Source organism: Python bivittatus, unplaced genomic scaffold, assembly GCF_059951505.1.
Source record: "Python bivittatus isolate LINGU-HERP-01145 unplaced genomic scaffold, Pbiv_v1 ctg000350_np1212, whole genome shotgun sequence".
Classification (NCBI taxonomy): domain Eukaryota; kingdom Metazoa; phylum Chordata; class Lepidosauria; order Squamata; family Pythonidae; genus Python; species Python bivittatus.
This window is the reverse complement of record NW_028277074.1, coordinates 6,545,578-6,566,880: the sequence shown is the minus strand read 5'-3', so window position 1 is coordinate 6,566,880 and position 21,303 is coordinate 6,545,578. Positions and strand designations below refer to the sequence as shown.

Below are 21,303 nucleotides of genomic sequence, written 5' to 3'. Positions count from 1 at the left end.
TCACTCATCTTAAAGTGGCCAAGTTTGGACAACACTGATGTACATTCTAGCTGATAAACACATACCACTTATCATCCTAATTCCCAAAGAGATATTGTCAAACACTGTAAGTCTGAACCTTCTTTAACATGCCATCTTAACGTTTCTGTTTATTTTTTATGTTTAATATTTCCGAAAAGACACCATTGCTGTGTGCTGGAATATATAAATCACTTGCCTTTTTAAAATATAAATGTTACCTATGAATCCTTTTTCTGTCATAATTAGTGGAAATATTTGAGCAACTGATTTTTCTGTCAGTATATCAGTGGGGGGTTGTTTGCTTATTTTTTTATGAAGCCTTCTCTTGCAGATTTAAAGTATTCTTATTTTCCAAGAAAAAAAGCAACATTGTAAAATATAGGGCTAGCTCTATCATTGGACATCGTGAGGCAGTCTCCTGGGGTAGCTGGTTTTGAATGTCAACAAAATTGACAGCCATGTATTATTAACAGTTGCCAGAGAACAGTTTTATGGAATGATTTACTTCATGCACCCTTTTTAAAAAGCTTCACATTTCTTTGGCTCTTGGAATTCACTTGGAATAAAAATATTGGATTGAAATAACAATAAAAAAATTGAAAGCTACATATCTGCATGTTGCTTATTCCAGAACAATATATAATTTCATAGCTTTGCAAGGTTTTCATTGCTCTCAACTCAGGGCAAAAGTTTGGAAGTCACTTTTTGCAGCATTCTGCAATTTGTCATCCTCTGGATGAATTTGATTTACAATTTTCATCATTCTCGACCAGGAAGGTTCGTGTCTGGTGATGGGAGTTATAGTCCACATTTAGAAGGCATTATCTTGAGCTTGGTTCATAGAGATAAGAAAATCAAATGAGTGTTCTCCAATAGTAGGACTGCTGCAGGTAAGTTTATGTTTACATATACCCTTTCCTTTCCAAAGGTAGAGTAGAGAGAAATAATCTTTCCATATGATGGTTGCAGTATAATTTGCCGAGGTGCAAGCTGTATTTTTCACTATGTATTCCCCCAGGTTTCAGGATAGAACAATTCAGGAGCAGTGGTTGCCAGATTCTAATGTGTGCATAAATTGTAAACTGACTGTTAGAGCTTCCTATCGATAAAACAAATAGATTTATGCTCCAGCATGACACTCATCACATCTCTAAAAGGCACGGTGCAATGTGTCCTCAGCAGGGATGCAGCTTTGTAATGGTATGTGGGAATGACCCTGGAAGACAGGGAGAAGAGAGGCAGCCAAGGGAACAGTCAGATAAAAGGCAACTTAGCCCGCAGCAGGAAGGTGGCCGGGGCAAGTGGCTCAGAAGGGTCCCTCCCTAGTTTCTTGGGCTGTAAAGGGAGTGGGGAGGGGAGGAATGTACTTTCAGGCTTGCAAGATTCTGTTACTGTAACCTTACAATAAAATAGGATTAGCTCATCTGGCCTTGCTTCCTGTCTAGTCCACCTCACAAGGCTGACAGCTGTGGGTGGATTGTTGACCTGTTGGATGTTTGTCTGCACAATAGTAGGTGGGATTTTTGAAAGTGCTATATTTTGTGCAGATACATCAGACAAGAGTTTGTCAGGGGCATCTCTATCAAGTGATTGGGAAACTATCAGTTAAATATGTGACTAGATGCATTCCTCCCCAGCCCATGTGGATCTGAAGGACCAAGCAGATTGCCTGCTTGAATTCTGAATTGTAATTCCATCTATCAGTAGGTACAATTGATGCTAAGATTCTGCCTAACACTTCCAGCATCTCTATCACTTTTCCACACTATAGGTGCAAATGCCCACCCAACAAGACAAACAACGTACACAGATTGGCTTTCCAGCCACATAGATGCAACACGTTTTGGGAAATACCTAGCTGGGAAAATTACCTAGCAGGGTAATGAAATGTTTGCAAGAAAAGAACCAAGCACAGAGAACCCCAAGGACTCCACAGTTCAACCCTGAGCTACACGTATTCACCTCTATAAATACACTTCTGCTGTTTAGACTTGGACTTTTTTGTATTGGGGCCAGAGGTGGGGGTTAAGAAGCAAAACATGCCTTAAGATTTTCCAGGACAGTTCCCACAAACTGTTTAAGTAATCGGATCTTTGCCTACTGAGTCTTAGTTAAGCAGAGAACATTTGAAATGTAGCCGGTAGGGCTCGGAGCAAGTGGAAAGGCGGGGAGACATGTAATTGTGGAAATCAGGGATGCAAGGAGAGGGGTTCAAGGTTTTGGACACAAAAGCTTAAAAGGCTGGGAAGGGCTGGTGGGGACAGGAAGGAAAAAGGTATTTTGTTTTGCTTGTTCCTGGGTAAAGAAGAATAAAGGGGATGGCACCGAGGATATAAGAATGACGTCTTCCTAAGTGCAGGCGGACAGGAAGGGGGAGGCAGGGGAGGGGAGGGGAAGGAGGACGGAAGGTCTTCCATCGCTTATTTAAAAAGAGTCAGTGCGGGCGCTCAAGCGGTTTCTAAAGATAAAACGGAAAAAGAAAGTATTCATCGCCGCTTCTTTTTCACGCGGCGTTTCTCGTATAGGGTACGAGGATGCGCTACATCCCCCAAGGCGACAGAGGGGCGCTCTTTCCTTTTCGACGCACTAGCGCACGGCAGGGAAGCTCCCACAAAGACTTCCCGGGCAGGTGCCGGCGACTATGGAGCGGCCGGGCGAGGGGACGGCATGGCCGCCCACAGAGGTGGGTGCGGGAAGCGCCGCTTCAGTCCCCGCGCTGCTAGGCGCGCCGGAGGGCTCGCCACCTTGGCTGCAGCCACCGGACTCAGGCTGGGAACGAGTTCGGGAGCTCTTTTGGCGGAAGTAAGTGAACGGCAAGAGCCCAGCTGAGTTCTAGCGGGTGCGGGAGGGAACGTATATAATTCAAAAATGACGTGCTTTTTCCAAATTAGGCCCAACGTCGTCCTTCTCTGCCTTTCCCAGTTTCTGTGTGCGGTCAGAAAGCTTTTTCCGTATTACTTGCCGAGTTCGCTCAGCATGCTTGGCTGAAATACATCTGGCGAACTTGTGGCTCAGTGTATTCGGTCAAATCAGCCAGCAGTGTGATTAGCAATAGGGTGAATTCATTAAGCCATAGTTCAGTTACTCATGGTTTGGTGTGCTTCGTGAACATTGGCACTGTTTCACGTTTTTCTGAGCTTCAGTCTACCAGTGCAAATACACCCCAGTACTAAGCTAGCCGGTTCGGGATTGAATGCAGTGGTGCTTTGACTTTGACTCAGCTGATTGCTGTCTTCCCCTCCTTCAGTCTGCCTTGCTAACATTCAAATGTATCCTGAGCCTAAAATGCTCATTATGCTAATCGGGGAATGGGGCCAGATTATCTCAGAACTGTAGATGCAAATGACTTTGTGTGAGATGGGCAGCTAGATAAATATGATTGATAAATAAATAAATACATAAATAAATAAATCTAGTCCAACTTCATTGTAAAGGCATTTTTTGAAGATCCTATAATGCTGAAAGCCTATAGGTGGAAGAAAGCAGAATGAGATAGGGATCAGTCTAACATTTACTGAAATTTCATTAATCCATTGTGAAAGGTTATGTCCATATGCATCCACAATATTGCTAGCTTTATCATATGTCTAGAAAAGAAATATTCCCTTTTATTTGCAGTTATAATTATTATTCAGAAGGATACAGATAATTTCATAAAATTGTTTTAGCCCTGAACGGTTTCTGAATGTTTCATGAAGCAAATTTTCTTTTGCAGTGAACAAAATGAATACCCAGAAGAAACTATCAATATAATTAAAGCAACATTTACAGGGGGTGTTATTGGCTTGGTCTATGGAGGTGTGCCTGGATTTGTAAATGCCAAAAAGCAGTATATTGAGCAGTGTAAAGGAGAAATCTACCATAATCGCCTGGATGCTGTGGTATGGACAAATATTTGACAAAAATAGAACACTATTACATTAATATGTATATAGAGGAGTACATTAAATGTAATCCTCTAAATAGGTTTTAATTATTTACTTTGTTACTTGCTGTTTTGTACATGAAAAACAAAAATCAGAAATCAAGCACCACAGAAAGTTACTATATTTTATATAATAGTTTTCACTGACAACATTTTTGAGTCAAATATTGAAAATCAGTTATTAAAAGAATACATTCTGTGCATCCATGTACAAACTAGTGTTTATTTATAGTACCATTAAATTCATTTGAATTGTTTCCTGTGATCTGGTTTAATCATGGTAGAAGTCTGGATGGGTATATATTACTTTTACAAAACAGAAAGCTGTGTAAGGAATTTATATATACTATAGAGCAGTGTTTCTCAACTGTGGCAACTTTAAGAAGTGTGGACTTCAACTCCCAGAATTCCCCACCTGGTTTCTATTAGCACACTTTCAGTTCACATTAAGAATAGTGCATATAGAATGCCTTGACATCATATAATTTTGCTTACTTTTTCCAAAGCAATCTATGCAACGTGTAGCAATCAGGGGATTCATCCGATATGGCTGGCGGTGGAGCTGGAGAGTTGCTGCTTTTGTAGCAATATTCAAGTAAGTATATTTCCTGTTACTTGTGGGAAGTGAGCAAGATGCTGTGCCCATGATACATGATCCTACAATTCTACAGTAGTCTACAATTCTACGATAATATTGTGAGGAAAATGAGGAAAATATATATTTGGGTGAATCTTTGGGTGAAAGAAGCAAGTTCTTAGAGGCCTCAGATGAATGGGATTGCCTTAATAAAATTGAAACATAAAGGAATATGCAGCACCCTTGAAGCTGACATGAACTGGGCTGATTGTAAACCCCTTATCACAAGAGGATGTCTTCGTCCTGGCAGTTGGCACCTTGAACAATTTGTTTCTTCCCCTCCTTAACTATTGCTTTCCTTATAGATAGCAGTTGTTCCCTCCTTGTAGATAGTGACTAAGAACAGGGACAGAAAGTAACTTGAGAAGTATTGCTCATTTAGGTATGCCTGCATCATCATATGAATATGTATATGTATGTGTTCTTTTCCGTTCCCCTTTCTTGTAGAACTGTATAAATACCAGGGCATCCATTTTGCCTACAGGGGAGTGTCTCCCACTAACCTTTGGTGGAGTCCCCCTCCAGTACGTACTGCCTAATAAGCACTGCAGTGAAGCCTTGATTATTTTGCCTTTGAGTCCTGCATTTTGATTCCACAATATTATTAGCAGTTAGCAGTTAGATGCAAAATGAGACTGCCTTAAAGTCACTATGCCCCTTCTGCCGTTTCCTGCATTTCTAATAGTATAGTGCCCTCTTTTATTTTCTCAACAGCATATTCCTCTTCTCAAGCAATAGGCTTGATCTAAGCAAAACTCAGGGCTTGGTTGTGTCTTCTGCTTCCAGGAGCAATTGTATAATGGCCCAGATATCCCCTTCCAAAACAAAACAAGATTGTCAAAATCGAGGGAGATTTCAGGGTTACTTTTTGTGGGGACATACAGACCACCTGGAAATCTGACTGTCACTGTTATTGATCTTTCATATAGATCAGTTTTCCGTCCCCCACAGTGCCTAGAATGTTAACCTTCTAAGAACTGTGGTTACCTTTCAAATTGGCTGTAGGTCCTTTGCTCCCCAGAAGTGAGCCTGACTTCTTCCCAGTGCAAATAGTTGTTTGCACATGGCCTCATTATTTATTTGGGTTCTGTTCCAGCTCAGCAATTGTGGGTGCCAAGAGGTTAGATAACAAGGATCATGCATAGCTCTCTATACATACAAATAGAATTGGGGGGCAGGTGTGCAAGTCGGAGAAGAATCTCTAAGACTGAATTCAGGAGGAAGTGGCAAGATTGGAAAGCTGGGTTTTTGTGAGATTTTTAGATATGTTTATAACTCTTTTTTCTGTCTAATACTCCTTTGAGACAGGATCATCTTAAATCCAGGGTAATGTTTCTTTTTGGTAATAGAAATGCAATGCATTATTATTAAACCTTAAAACCTTCATTAAGTCACTACATTATTTAAAATTCTTATCTCATTTTGCTAAATTGCCCTAAATCCATGAAGTAGTACTGTACACTCATTACCCTAAATAAAGTCTACATTATATATGAAACTCCCTCTGGGTAGATATTCATGAATAATATGCTTCAAGCCATAAATATATTCACTGAGAAACAGGTGTTTTCTTATTCATATGTGAACTGTGATGTAGAAGCATTTCACATATATATAATTTTCTCATCCCATTTAAGAAAATAGTACTTTCTTTGCAGATTACAAAAGTATCTGGCCAGAAAAATAACAAGCCAAAGTTTGAATCTTCAGAATTAATGCTTCTTCAAGAAGTATTAATTCTGAATTAGCAAGAAGAATTAAAGTTCTTGCTAATTCTTATTATTTTTCTCCTTCTTACAGCACAGTGAATACTGGCTTGTCTGTATATCGTGATAAAAGCACCCTTGGTCACTATACCATTGCTGGAGGTAAGACTATTGATTAGAGAAAATTAACGTCAGTGTTACTTTTTGATCTTGGTTATGTTTTGAGTTATTCAGGTACTCAAAAGATATATATCCCATAGATCCTGATCTAAATGTTCTGTGGGTATAAACTGTTATGAAACTGAATTTAGAAAAGGCCCTGCTGAATTTCTACTGAAGTTTCCCTAAAAATTCTAGTAGCTAATAAGATAAAATAAATAGTTTATTGTGCCCTGCTCCATAATCTCCTTTTATTTCAGCTGGAGTTATGCAAGTATCCTGTAAAAACTTGCACGCTGAAATGAATGGTGTTTTCCCTCTTTTTCACTTATTTCTTTGTAGAGGGCAGAGTTGAAAAAGAAAATTGCTTCCAGAAATTGCTGACAACTTCAAGTTTGTAGAATAACTGACCACAGATCCTCCATATTGCTGCCACTCCTGTCACACAGACACACACACAGTATAGCAGAACATACTCTAAGATATTACAGCTTTCCTTTGTTTTTCTCTTTTTTTTTCATATTTTTTTCAAGCTTCTGAAAATTCCCGAAGAATAATCTAAAACTTACTGTTACCTTCTCCAATGCCCAATTACAATAAATGAAATGAGTTGCAGTTTAGGATTGTTCTTTATTCCCACTTGTGTACTTATTGAGCCCAGAATTTTCCTAATGCAGAATGGAGCATCAAATTGATCCTGGAATCTGCTGCTTCATTTATACGTCTGGAGGGAAGTACTATTTTCCTTTTCACCGAAATGAGATCTGCTAGCAGTTTCACTTGAGTATGCTATTGGAGGCAACTTTTTACAGTTAGTAGTCCTAATATGAGTAGTCATATTAGCAAAGAACAACTTGAAAAGAGTATAATTGTTTATACCACATAAATATTGTAAAAGATTTTAAAAAGAAACTTGGTAGAAAGGCCATGTTCTAAGTTATTTTAGTAAAGTCTACACTCTGGAATTAGATACCAAGATGGGACATCCCTATGTGTACACCCGTGTTATGCTGCTATTTCCTGCACACACATCTAACTGTAGATGTCATATTTACATGTATAAAGGCATTTAAAAATATACGTATGGCTATATAGAAGTGTATGGAGGCATATAGCATCCATGCCTCGTGTTTGCTGCAGAGAATGTTGCTCTGTCTTGTACGAATTAAATATTTGGGATTGAATTTATGGTGTGTATGACCTTGGAGTTACACTTCATTACACAAGATGGGGGAAAAGGAGGAAGCTGAAATGACAAAATAGCCATCTTAGAGTTCTGTGACTGAGACCTTGCTTTGTCTGATTGTATTCTATTTCTAGCTTGTACTGGAGGCTTGTTCAGAATGCACTTGGGCTTGAGAGGTCTGGTTGGAGGCAACCTTATTGGAGGACTCTTGGGGTAGGTTGCTCAAAAAGTACACCCACATTCAAGCATAGCAGTTGCCTGTATTGCTACCTTTTACTTGATATGTATTTGGATGACATCTGAAAGTTCACATAACTATTTGCTGAATTTTGCAAAGATTTTTTTTTCTTTTCTCTTAAAAGTCCTGGGTTTCCTTGTTTCTCTTTTTTGCAGTTGCAACTGTTTTTTTTCCCCCTTCTTCTAACCTTCTGTAGAGTTTTTTTTTTATTTAACAGTCTCATTAAAATAATCTTTTTCTTTAAGTGTTAAAATGGATAGCAGTATAAATTATTTTTTTTTAAATAGCACATATAGTTATTCTAGTTATTCATTTTTAATATAGAGAATGCATTGGCCATTCATTCTGAGACAGCCTTTCAGCTTAGAACATTAATTATTTAATGGGGTAGTTTCAATATTTTAAGCAGAGAGTTAGAAGAAATACAGATAATCTTTGATTTATGACTACATATGGGACTGGAATTTCTGTTGCTAAGCAATGCAGTCATAAAGCGCAATGTTACGTGACTGCATCAGTTAGTGATGGCAATCCGGGGTAGTCTCAATTGCTTTCATAAGCCCAAGACCTGAGGGTGTTAAGTGGGAAGAGGCAGGAGTCCCAGGTAAGAAGCACGCGGGTGCTGTGGGCGGATGGTGGAGGCCTGGGAGGGTTGGCACAGGCCGCACATGAGTTGGGGGAGGGCTGTGGTGCAACGCAAGCTCAGGAAGGCCAAGGAAAATATATGCTGTGGCTGAGGGGCTTCTTGGTGAGCTGTGGCTCTGGGGCTGCAACCTTTTTGCAGCCCCAGAGCCATGGTGCACCAGGAAGCCCCTCTGCACCATGCTGCTTGGCTAGGCTGGGGCTGGGCTTCGCACAGCAAAAAGCAGCTTCCTGGTGTGGTGCAGCTCTGAGGCTGCAAAAAGCAAAAAGGCCCAGAGCTGTGGCACGCCAGGAAGCCTCTTTGCGCTGCATGAAGCCCAGCCCCAGCAAAAAGCAAAAAGGCCCAGAGCTGCAGCACACCAGGAGGCCCCTTTGCATCCCCCAAAGCCCAGCTCCAGCCTGGCTCAGCAGCACAGCACAAAGCTGCCATGCCTTGGGAAACTAGGGCAGCAGGGGGTGCAAAGTGCAAGGGGCCAAAAGGGCATAGATGGGGGGGAGATAGGTGAGTGGGGAGAGTTGAAGCACCTTTGAGGTTGCAAGTGCAAGCGGGCTGCCAAGTGCCCAAATTTTGATCACGGGGGCATTGCAATGGCCATAACTTCAGGGACTGGTTGTAAGTCCCTTCGTTCAGAGCTGTCATAACTTTGAACGGTTGCTCAACGAATGGTCATAAGTCAAAGACTACCTGTAGATACCTTCAGCATTCTCTGTCGGTCACTGTCTCCATTTGTTCTGAAGTTTCTGATGCCTCCATTCTTCTTTTCATTGTGGAAGAATGAGAGAAGTTTCTATGGCAGGAACTGTGTCTCCCTCAAGGTACCTTAAAATAGGCCTACGCTTGAGAGCTTATGTCTCCAGGAGAACTTTTTATCCTCTAGAAGGCCCACATAAGTGGATCCCTTAGGTATGTACAATGCTTTCACATATCAAAAGAAAGTAAATATGAAAATCAACATTTATAGTTGGACTAAAAAAACACTGCAAAATCTCTTTTTTGCACTTTGGTGAAGAAGCTGCTATAACTCAAAAACAAAACAATTTAACAGTGTAGTTCTGAACGTGCTTACTTGGAAGTTTTCATTTCATTCATTCACTGATGTTATGAAGGGATATATTTGAAAAGCATACATTCTTGAGTGCTTTCATTTGAGAAGTATGTATATTTTTTAAAAAAAAATTAATACAGTAAAGCATACTTTATGGAGAAATACAGAACTTGGATTTTAGATATGTAATTTTAAGAAGGGAAGGGAAGGGAGGAAGAAAGGCAAGCTTTTATTATGGTTAGAGACTAGCAAACCTTTGATATGTTGATACATAAAAGTAATGTGTTGCACACTGAATAATAAACATATGCCTAGTAATTCTTTTTCTTATTTAAAACATTGTAAAGGAAGATGATTTCTTCAGTATTTATGATGGATTATAAAATTGGGCTCCATTTCCCAAATTCCTTTTAAAAGGAAAAGGTTAGGAAAAAGGCAGAGATAAAAAGTGCTAGCAGTTATTAAGTGTCTGATCCTTTCATTGTCGTAATTCCTCCTTGGTTGGTGTCCCACATAGCTACATTTATTTCCTGTGGTGTCTTTCTACAGTGTCTCTGCAGGAGCATTAGTAATGGCACTGCAAAAAGTCGCTGGAGAAACCTTTATTGAGAGAAGGAAAAGGAAGCAAAGTGAGCTACGTGAGCTTAAGATGGCAACGTGGTAAGAAAGCAGCACTGCTCCGTTATACAAGAACAGCGGGGTCTCGGTCTGCATACCTCTCAGGTCATTGCTACTTTCACGAATAATGTGACTTGCTATTTGTAGGCAGTCAGGTATGCACATGTGATACTGTCTGTAGCATGACTGTGTTCAAAGAAGGCATATATTTTGACTGCTGCAACTCCATTTGTCCTATGGATAAAAAAACATTTTACAAAGTAAGCTGTGAGAAACCATTTGTTTTTCCATGATAGAATAGGCATAGTATATCAGCAGGGCAGTTGAAGTCAAGTTATTTTAAGGAACCCAGTTCATGATTATTTGTACTCATTGAGATTAAGATTGTATGTGAGATAATTACTCTTTGAAGTGAGGTTTGATGCTTATTTTATGAAATAGTATGGCATGCCGTGGAAGTAAGCAGCCGCATAGACTTATCTGTACAGGTAGTCATTGCTTAACATCCCTAATTAGGACTGGAATTTCCATCACTGAGTGAAGTGGTTGTTAGGTGAAATATCATGTGACCACACTGCTTAGAGATGGCAGTTCCAGGAGTCCCGGTTGCAGTTATTAGGCGAGGATTGCACTGTTGTTAGGCAAGGACCTCATGCTTCTGCCCTGCTGGACTTGCCTCCACTTCAACTCTCCCCACTCGCCTATCTCCCCATCTCTACTCTTTTGGCTGCCCTGCACTCTGCTGCCCCTACCACCCCAACTGACCTTCGATGTCTTCTTCCTCCTGCTGCTGACGAGGCATGCCCAGCCGAGGCAGCTGCTGGCCCTTCCTAAGGCCTTCCCAATACCATGCAAGGCCTCCCTGAGGCTTCACAAGCCCTCCCCAAGGCCATACAAGGTCTCCAGGGTGCTGGGGAGACCTCTCAAAGGGCCAGCAGCTTCCTCGGCCAGGCGTGCCTTGTCACAGCAGGAGGAAGAAGGAGGCAAAGGTCAGCTGGGGCAGCGGAGTGCAGGGCGGCCAAAAGGGCAGAGATGGGGGGAAAGTTTAAGCACACGCTGCAGTCGTAAATGTAGGCAGGCTGCCAAGTGCCCAAATTTTGATCACGTGACTGTGGGGGTGCTGCAGTGGCTGTAACTTCAAGGACTGGTTGTAATTACCATTTGTTCAACACTGTCATAACTTCAAATGGTCACTGAACGAATGGTCTTTAAGCAAGGACTACCTGTAGTGTTTAAGGTACCAGTCAAGAACCCTGGAGACCATGAATTCTAATCCCGCTTTAGGCACAAAGTCAGCTGGATGACTTTGAGCTAGCCACTTCCAAAAATGAAGCCAAAAAAACTGCAGGGGCTAGTTTTTTTGATTCTCCAGGAATCAATACTGACAGCACATATCCACAAAATATCTAGCCCCTAAATCCATCTTCCTCTGTATGACAACCTTAGGTAGGATTAAGGGGCCCAGGAAGTTGAAATGTTTATCCATTTAGTTTTATGTACAGTATTGTTACTTCTTGAGTTCATTTTGGCCTTTTGGGGTGCAGAAAAATAGATCACTGATGACACAAGTACATGATATTGCTGTTGTCAGTGGGCTTAATAATGGTGTTGCCAGAATGCTTGAAGTGGCCTTAATTTTAATTTAACTTCATTTGATTTAGGTACCCTCTGAGTCTCAACGGCTTGAGCTGCTAGTTTAACTAGCTAGGTAAAAATTTTGGTTCCTACATCATTGTTTATTTAGGAGATACACTGTGTATGATAACTAGTACCTACAATTTGGAAGGAGGATTGTCTGAGAGCAAAATCTACTCTTCATGTTGAGTTCTGTGTGAAAGGGTTGTCTTTTTTGGAGACTGGTTTTAAATAGATTGTCTTCTAATTGCAATGTTAGACATCATATAAGTCATATATGTGCAGTTCTGTTTGTTATTGTTCAGAAATATTGAAGCCTTTTTCTTGGTTTAGGAGGGCCACTCTTGATATCTCTGAAGATATTTCAGAAGGAACAGAAGGTGTCCTGCAGGAAAAAGATGGTATCAGATAATCTTAGAGAACAGAAATTCAACTTTAAAAATTGACTGAAAGCCCTTTGTTACAGGGGAAGAAGTTTGAATGCCTCTGGAAACATAAATATGTGCAGGTGACAACAGAACTTTAAAAGATAAAAAAAAAATAAAGGAGTGTAAAAATAATTACTGGAAATATTTGTATTAAACATACATGAATTCTTGGATGTGGTACTACTGCTCCCTTGAATAAAAAAAGTAGGAAATATTTTCGAAAAGCTAAGGACACTGTTCAGTTTAGAGCCAACAGCATAATTTAGCCTTCGCTGGTGGCAAGAAGTATTGGGAATGTGAGGTCACTGGCTAGCCTCACATTCCCAACACTTCTTACCTGACACAGTTGTCTCAAATGCCTTTGCTGCTATTTCTCTTCCCCTGATACTGCCACCAGTGATCGTGAGCTAAGTTTGCTCTATCCCTGCAACTGTTACTTTGGAACTAATTATCTCATTTGGGTGAATGCTAGAAAAATGAATTGTTTCTATGTCCAAGTAAGCCCATATCCAGCTCCATCTTTACTCTCCCATTTCAGCAAACAACAGTGAAATGGAGATGAATGATAAAACGTTTCTCTCAACTGTGAGATGGGTACTGACATCTAACTAACCTTATGTATATAGTGAATGCATCAACTGATTTTTTGCCATAAATATGGCAAGGAAGGAAACCACATACCACAATTAGAGATTGTGTGAATTGGTCCATGAAGAATTGTGGTTATTGAGCATTTAAACCATTCTTTGAGCCTAGTTCAGCTGATCCAATCATATTTTACTTACAATGATTTCAAAGATAATGTTTTTAGTGTTTAAGAAATAGTACATAAAAGTTAAATTGAAAACTGTTATATTACATGGGTTGCAATATAAAAGTCAGCAATTTATATACATTACACTAATGTATGTATACAGATCAGGAGGGAGCAGAACTAAATCGTTTTATGTTTCCTATATAAATTTATAACATTTATTCAAAGATTTTTGCCTCAGCAGATTTTAGTCAAGTGCCATTTCATATACAGTATTTAAGAAGCCAATGTGAAAATGGGAGATAAGGTATTAAAAAACATTTTGGGTAGCATAAAAATGCATTCTTAAGAGAGGTTTGCAGGAAGATCTAGCTAATTCAGTCAAAATGACTGATGAAAGAAGTCTGTATTATGTGATAGCACTGAAAGAAGGAATGTTTTTCCCTTCCCCCTTTATTAATAACATGCATTTTGGCAGGTGAATTTTAATGTAGGTGTTTACTTTTTTTGAAGAAGCTTTTTGAAATAAGAGAAATACTTGTCTTCAAAAGTGGTAGCACTGAATAGTCATGAGCATGCTATCTGCTTTTTGTAATGGCTGGATGACTTCTGTTCAGCAAAGAAAAATGGCTGCTTTCAAGCATGTGTGTGTGTGTGTGTGTGTGTAATATAACCAATATCTCATTGTCATAGTCAAGTAAATTAGGATGAAATTCAAATTCTTAGCGTTAATCTGAATTTTGTGGTACTCCAAAGATTTATAATTGTATAAGCGGGGCAGAGTTATTTTCACTGTAAATGAGGGTCTGAAACAAATGTTTCTCAGAAAGCTCCGCAGTGATTTGTCAACTGCCTAAGGTTTAATGAACAGGGATTGATAAGAAACTCTTCTGAGAACAGTCAGTGTCTCCTGATTGAATTGTCAACATTGTTGATTGGATGAGACTATCCATAAAGGGAAATACAAAAGTTTAATGGGAGAAAAATTATGGAATAGAGTTGACAGTTCAAACAGCAAAGCCTTTGAGAAAGTATCTACAGTGACCATATGAAATCAAGAGCCATTTTAAAATAAGACTGGAATGTGATATTTGTTACAAATCACCTGAATTAAAATGTAAGAATTACTGAGCCTTTTGAGCAATTTATGTTCACCTTTTTACTTTAGCATATCCCTCTACTTATATCCTCCCTCCCTCCCTCCCTCCTGTTTATTTAAATGAATATGGTCACCCATCTCATGACAGTGACTCTGGGTGGCATACAGGGATTAAAACAGTAACTACAACTGATAACCCATGACACCTGAGGTAAATGATACATCACACTCCAAGCAAATCCCAGCCATTTTATCTGGCACTTGCTTAGAATAGTCCTCACAACGATTCTCCAGGTATTCCTGTGACTCCTCCTTACCCAGAAGGGAACAGGTGACCCTGAACTAGGCCACCAGTTGAGACTCTGTGGAAAAATAAGGGTGGAGAAATAAGAGTTCACCGCCTTTATCGCCACAAGGTATTAAAAAAGGCTCTTACCTGTGTTCAGTTTGGTTCACTCTTCAATTTCCTCCAGTGTTGTTCTGGAGTTCTTCTGAAAACCAGGGGGCCCTCTGGGATCCAGATGACCCAGTCCCCACAATCTAAGACATTAATTTAGCATTTTCTATTTTGGTTGCATATCAAGATGTAGTACAAGTCACTATTTTGCTTTAGCTTATTAAAATCCTGTCACATAAGCCTGAGGTACGTCATTTAAAGCAGTAATAAATTGAGTATTCAGATGACCAATAAGCTATGGCTATAGCAATACCTAGTAACACAGCTTTTAAAAAACTTTTGTAGGGCTTTATTAATTGAATTAAAAAATGGAAATAAACAATACACACAGTTATAAAAGAGAAAAACAAAGAAAACTTTAAAAAATACAGGGCATATATACTGACAGATATATATATATACATACAGTATATAAAAATTCTACATAAACATGTCATTGCAATTATCCATGTATAATTTATGCTGGTAAGTGATTCATAAGCTACCAACATCAATTCAGCCCATTGCATAATTAGGGCCATATATTTATCTTTCCAGTGCTGAAGAGTAAGTCTTGTCAGCATGACATGGAGAGTCTACTTTCTTTGTCTTGATGTCAATTCCCATGTGATAGGATTACAGTTAAAAAGAATATGAACACTTGAGAATATAAAGCTTGTCTCAAAATTGAATAATATATGTAATTACTTCCTCTAAAATGGAAAAAATTATAGTACAAACATTTACATGAAGCATTAATCTGAGGTCATCTCCAGCATGATGAAGTTTCTTCAAAAAATGCAGTGGAGTCTAATAGGTCTGAAATACTATTTTTTGTTGCATAAGATGTAATCTAAGATCTATAGATGTTTTTAGAATTGATGTCAGCAACCCTTTACATTATATAGGCAATCTCTATTTATTCTATTCAGCTATACTCTTCTATTGGAATCAGCTATTGAAGTTTGCACATTGAACTGATTAATCACCAACTGAATTTTACAGAGTAAGGCCAGGAAGGGGTGGGGGTGTTATGTCGTTTGATTTAATAATAAATTGTAGATACAATGTTTCCAAGGATGAAAACACCATAGGTCCAAATTGTAAGTCAATAAATGTAATTGCCAAGCCATACTCAGCATATAATATTTGTCCTTTAAAGTGGAAACATAAAAATTCATCATTTTCATTATTATTTGATCAAATCCTGGCTTCCATCCAAATTTTCCATAGGTTGTTTATTAATTCTGGATTATCTCATAGCACCAAGTTAAGCTATATAATTTCTTTGGTGTTTTCATTACAAATGAGCAGGGTTATTCATGTTCAAGTTCCATTTAAGGGAAGTTTCCAAAATGAGAAACTACATTTACCTACGTAGCAGGCACAGAATTATTCCTAGGAATTACCACGTTTCACAACAATATTAATAGCTTGCATTCTGCTGCTACTAAATGCATGGAATGACTATGAAATATGAGAACATCTCTTCATTACACTAAAACCATGAATTGCAAGGATCAGTTCACAAATATTAATGAATTTTGGACTAATTGTAGATTTTCCAGGGCATTACTTTACAGTACAGTAGATTTTTTTTTTAAACGGCTCCTGAGTTGCGTTGTACTCCTGGTGACTACATGGGTACAAACAGAGATTTATTTATTTATTGGGCTTATATGCTGCTCCAATTGTTATTAACTCTGAGCTTACATACCATCCTTTATAAATAAGACCAAAACAGTCCATGCAAAACACTAAAAAAACAAATCCTAAAGTCATGTTACTTTTAGTCAAAGAACAATACCATTGCATTAATGATGGACAGAACCCACTACAAGAGAGAACACCTCAGTTTTCTTCACAGCAGTCTGGAAGTGATTTGCACTACCTTGTTTTTTTCAGCTTCCCAATTTTGTTTACAACTTGGCATTCTGTGGTGGTCTCCCAACCAAGACTTTCCCAGGTGCAGTCACGATTAACTTTCAAGTCCATGCAAAGTTATCACCAGTGTTCCTTCGTTATGTAAAGGGAAATCTTCAAATATGAGTCTGTGGTTTATAGTCACCATTAAATCCTGTTTAGAATTCTTCATCCCAGCTGAATATTGGAATCTGCTAGCAAAATAAGTTGAGCTGCAACTCAATATCAGAGTGGAGATCTGAAAACATTAAAAAATGCTGTAAAACACACGGGCAGAAATACTCATGAATTGCCTCATGGCTTCTGTTGAGCAATAATAAAACAGTGGAATGCACCACTTTAGGCAGCAGATGGAAAATGCCACTTTCAAAAAATCATTATGTGGAAAAAACAAAGGCTAACCTATCCTCCTTGCTGCTATACTCTTTTGGTAGTTTCCTACATAAAGAAACATTCAATGTATAATCTAAAAATGTAATATGATGTACCTGCTAGGGAAAGCATAATATTTCAAAGAATATGACATATTTTGCTTTATCCCCATAGAAATACATTATCAGCTATGTTGTGTTAGGCTCCCTAATAGTACTTTTCCCCATGCAGCAGCACCAAAATTGGGGCTCTCTGGATTCAGTTCAGGAGTATGGATTGACTGCAGAGTGCATCTCTGCTTCACTCATATAACTCAGTGATAGCAGCACCTTACTGACCTTGGCCGATCTAGAAAGCTAAACAAGGTCAGCCCTTGTTAGTACTTAGGGTACTAAGTCTAGGATTCTAGGTTAAACTGGAAAATAAATAAATAAATAAAACACCCTGATTGGAGAAATCCTGGATCGTTATCATGCCACAAAAGCCATATGGATGTGTCCACCAGGAGTTGACCTTAACTGGAAAGTTACTTTAGTTTTTTAGTAGTTGGATTCAAAACTTCAACACTGATTCTACTTGCAAGTTCTGCCACTGGTATAGCTCTGATCTCCTGCAACAAAAGGTACTGTTGAGGTACTAATGAGCAATTTCTCTTAATCTTAGAGCTTGAAAACTCTAGATCCAGTAGAAAATGAATTATGAAATATATAAATGGTCAACAAATAAATACTACTGCATATAATCCATGGTCTGCTCACTGATAACTTTGCTCTTGCCATCCTCAAAATTGGACACATTTTTAACTTTTAGCATTCTGTAATTAACTCGAACCATTGTGTATTTAACGCAAATTAATGTGTATCTAACTTGATTTTTGCTACAATAGCCTCCTTTCTTAACTATGGGTTGTCCTTAAACTGGGTGTTCTTAACCTGGGGACTACCTGTATCTGGAAAGGTGCAACTTTCAGATTTCAACTTCCCCACTGTTGTTCTTAATTTTTGCATTAAGTGGGTAAGTTGTCTGTAGGTACATCCCTGATAACATATTTCTGTTGTTGCTGGAATGAATATCACGTAAAAGAAGAATTCAATTTTAAGTGACGAGGATTGTGTATCTTCATATACTGCTGATGTTCTTGACTGGAAAGGTCTCATAACCATCAGTGCATTTGTATCATCTCAAACCAGATTAGAATTTATGACCAATTATTCAGCAAGAATTGATTATGAGTTTGTTGCCAACTCAGGAAAGAAAAAACATGAATATCTAATATAACAGATTAGCATGAAAAGTTAAATGGTTTGGCATTCCATATGGCTAACAATTTCATAGGTCTGGAGTGTTCCCATAGGTTTTGGTTCAGGCTATTTAGGTATTTGGTATATGAAAATACAAACAATTTAGTAGAATATGAAATTCTACCTAGTTCTTTCCTATTTTTTGGAATACTTTTTGTTGGAATCAAAGACTAGCTTTCTTGTTACAGTTTAGGAGAAGGCATTAACCTTACAAAGTCTGGAATAATGTAAGGGCTATAATACAGTGGAAAACTCTCATGGATCTCTGCCCTGCCCTAACTTGTCACTGACCAGTTCAAAACTCTGGGAAGAAGGAAACAAAGATATAGAAATGTTACTGGATCAAAACATGACTGCAACTAAATATAACTCACTTCTCTATTTATTTTAGTTTATTTTTTATTATAGATTCTTGTTTATTTTGACATATTCTGGAAATCAGATTGTTTTTATTTTAAGTTAAATTTAGAATATTGCTGTTGTTGTTGGAACTAGAAATTGAAAAGCCAATAACAGAGATGTTTGACCCTTTCTCCCTACATTTGTTTTTGTGTTAAAGATTAATTCTTAACAAAACTGCTTCTATCTTAGATGGGGAAGAGCTATATACAACTTCAGAGCTGAAAAGAGCAATATTCTAAGGTTCTGAGACTCATACTACTATGTTTAGTAGTACACTCAGAAACCTGGTGTCCAAACGCTGGGTAAAAAGTCAGCAGGGTCCTCAAGAAGATTCAGAGATTCTTCTCATTTTAGCCAAATCTCATAAAAATTATCCAGAAAGGTTTTGGTTCAGGCTATTTAGGTATTTGGTATATAAAAATACAAACAATTTAGTAGAGTATGAAATTCTACCCAGTTCTTTCCTATTTTTTGGAATACTTTTTGTTGGAATCAAAGGCTAGCTTTGATTAGCAGTTTAGGAGAAGGCATAAAACCTAATTTTTTATCCAAGCCTTTTACTTTAGAATTTTTATGCTGCAAGTTTTAAATAGCTTTAATTGCTATATGAAATTCTGAATTGTAGATGGTAGGTGCATAATATTGGAATGGCTGGCATGTAAAAATTGGAATAAATAAAATAAAATGCATTTAGACTCCCATATCTTGCCAACATTTAGTATGAAAAAGAGAATGCTTGATTGTATCTCCAAATAACACAAAATTGGGGGGGGAGAGTTAAATAAAATTAAAAAGTGATACTGATAGAGATCAAGCTGGGTTAGATAAATGTGATGAAATTATATAAATATAATTAAATTATTATTATGTTTAATAGACAAATCCAAAGTTCACTTCAGAAATAAAAAACATGCAGAAGTTGTGTGGCTTGATAAAAGTACTTTTGATAGTAATTGATTGCAAACTGAATATTACTCAGCATGGATGAGGCAACAGAAAAGACAAACAGAATTTTAGATTGCATCAAAAGAAGCATCATCTCTAAATGATAGGAAATAACACTTTTGTTCTGCTTTGGTACAACAAAGTGTGGTATTGTATTCAGTTCTCAGCATCACATTTTACGAAAGATTCAGATAAGGTGGAACAGATTTAGGGAAGGGCTACAAGATCAGGAACTAGAAACTAATCTCTACAAAAAGAGATTGAACGATCTGGGCATGTCTTTCAGAAGACTGAAAAATATATGATAGCAGTTATATAATGTCCAAAAGAATATGCCCAAAATATGTTCTCTATCACTACACAGTACACAATATGGAATACTGGTTTTAAATTATAGCAGTGCTGATTTGAATTAGTTTGATTAATATCCTGCCTCTCCTCCAGGTGTTCAAGTACTCCCTCTTCCAGTTTTTCCCCACAACAACCTTGTGAGGTCGGTTTGGGAGACAGCAAGTTTACTTGGCTGAGGATGACCTTCAACTTGGGTCAACAACCAGTCCTACACCTCAACTATTACACTGTACTGGCTCTCATGGTGTGAGATTTGAATGTTAGAATAAACTTCCTACCTGTAATAGGAGTTTGACAGTGGAACTGGTTACCAAGAGTGATGGTGGGCCCCTTTTCACTGGATGTGTTTATGCAGAGACCAGGCAGCATCTGCAGTGAAGACTTTATCTTACATGCAGTGCATTGCATAAGGGGAATTTGGTAGCTTACATGGCTACTTCCAACTCTGATTCTGTTTTCATTTTTTTAAGAGGACAATGGAGAGAACCAAGCCTACCTCCTCAGCCCTGAAGGTGTCTGCCCATTAGAGAGGTCCTGGAGTACCATTTCATCTGTTGCCAGTGGCTGATGTGTGGTGGAGGGCCTTGGACGATTGCGAACTAGTGCAAAGGAAAAATATTTTTAAATCACAGTTTCCAGATTTTTCTCTTATTTAAGTAAGAAACAAAGATAGAAATTAGTAGTTTGGATAAAAGCTAAGCTTTATCTGAGCAGACAAGTAGTTTTACCAGCTTTAACATTATCTTACATTCTTTGACAACTTCCCCCTTCCCAACTGATAGGCTGACACAGCCTAGAACTGTGCTTGTTCCCAAAGCACTCTAAGAAAGCAATTCCAAACACAATATGATGTGTGCTTAACATATGTGCACTCTCTCTGGACCTTAATCCTAGCAGTACTATTTACCACTCAAGGAAACTGCTTAATTAATGGTACCAACCAGTCTCAAGCTATAGAGATGATGGATGAGCATCTAGTTAATTCTCTTGCAGGGAAAGAGGTCTTGTTATGTTCTGTCCCCTTCAAGTCCAGGTAAATTTTTTGGTTATCTAACTGGGTTTCCCACAGAGTTTTTTCTTCTTCAGCATGCTTCCTTGCCCAGACTGTGCCCTTGAACACTTCAGCATGTTTTCTTCTGGTCTCACCCAGAATCCCATAAATCTTAATTAGTGAAAATTGCTCACTTCATTTTAGGTTTACAATCAACTCTACTCTGGAAACCAGTAGTATACAGTTCATCTTCAATAGCTATTAGAGCTGTTTAATCCATTTTAGCCATGGTAACACTTTCAGCTGCCAACCAGCTCATCCATTACTCAGATTCTTCTTCCCAGAATCCTCTCTGATCCTCATATTTCATTCTGGAAGTTTTAAGACTTCCCAACTTCATGCCACCTCCTTTTCCATCCTCCTGCTATTGACACTATGTCCTAAGAGAAGCTAAACTATCTTCTATTCCCAGGTCCTTATCAGCAAAA

General features: G+C 38.4%; 2 protein-coding genes across 9 annotated transcripts in view; one reads left to right on the top strand and one right to left on the bottom strand.

Annotated features, from left to right (window-relative positions):
* The first annotated feature begins 2,456 nt into the window (after nt 1–2,456).
* On the top strand, nt 2,457–14,126 carry TIMMDC1 (translocase of inner mitochondrial membrane domain containing 1). 3 transcript variants are annotated; one of them, XM_025166477.2, is made up of 8 exons: nt 2,457–2,823; nt 3,737–3,902; nt 4,453–4,541; nt 6,384–6,451; nt 7,769–7,847; nt 10,110–10,220; nt 11,840–11,886; nt 12,147–14,126. In XM_025166477.2, the coding sequence occupies exons 1-7, from the start codon at nt 2,663–2,665 to the stop codon at nt 11,871–11,873; spliced, it is 708 nt and encodes a 235-aa protein (XP_025022245.1). In that variant the 5' UTR covers nt 2,457–2,662; the 3' UTR covers nt 11,874–11,886; nt 12,147–14,126. The 3 variants fall into 3 exon arrangements, 2 of the variants coding, with proteins under 2 accessions (XP_025022245.1, XP_007428007.1); XR_456090.4 differs by lacking the exon at nt 11,840–11,886 and having other exon boundaries at nt 2,458–2,823; nt 10,110–10,283; XM_007427945.4 differs by lacking the exon at nt 11,840–11,886 and having other exon boundaries at nt 2,460–2,823.
* Nucleotides 14,127–14,265: 139 nt separating this feature from the next.
* The window catches only part of LOC103059816 (T-lymphocyte activation antigen CD80-like), a 57,081-nt gene continuing 50,043 nt past the window's right edge, over nt 14,266–21,303 (bottom strand). For all 6 annotated transcript variants that reach the window (XM_088144549.1, XM_088144551.1, XM_088144550.1 and 3 more), the window contains 2 exons: nt 20,321–20,423; nt 14,266–16,691 (listed from right to left, as the gene is read on the bottom strand). In XM_088144549.1, the coding sequence (XP_088000675.1) occupies nt 16,679–16,691; nt 20,321–20,423 (116 nt within the window). In that variant the 3' untranslated portion in view covers nt 14,266–16,678. The remainder of the gene's footprint in view (nt 16,692–20,320; nt 20,424–21,303) is intronic.

Coding starts and splice junctions, on each gene's coding strand:
- TIMMDC1 (XM_007427945.4), top strand. CDS start 2,663: ATGGAGCGGCCGGGCGAGGGGACGGCATGGCCGCCCACAGAGGTGGGT. Junction 3,903..4,452: donor ATAATCGCCTGGATGCTGTG/GTATGGACAAAT, acceptor CTTTTTCCAAAG/CAATCTATGCAACGTGTAGC. Junction 10,221..12,146: donor GAGCTTAAGATGGCAACGTG/GTAAGAAAGCAG, acceptor TTCTTGGTTTAG/GAGGGCCACTCTTGATATCT.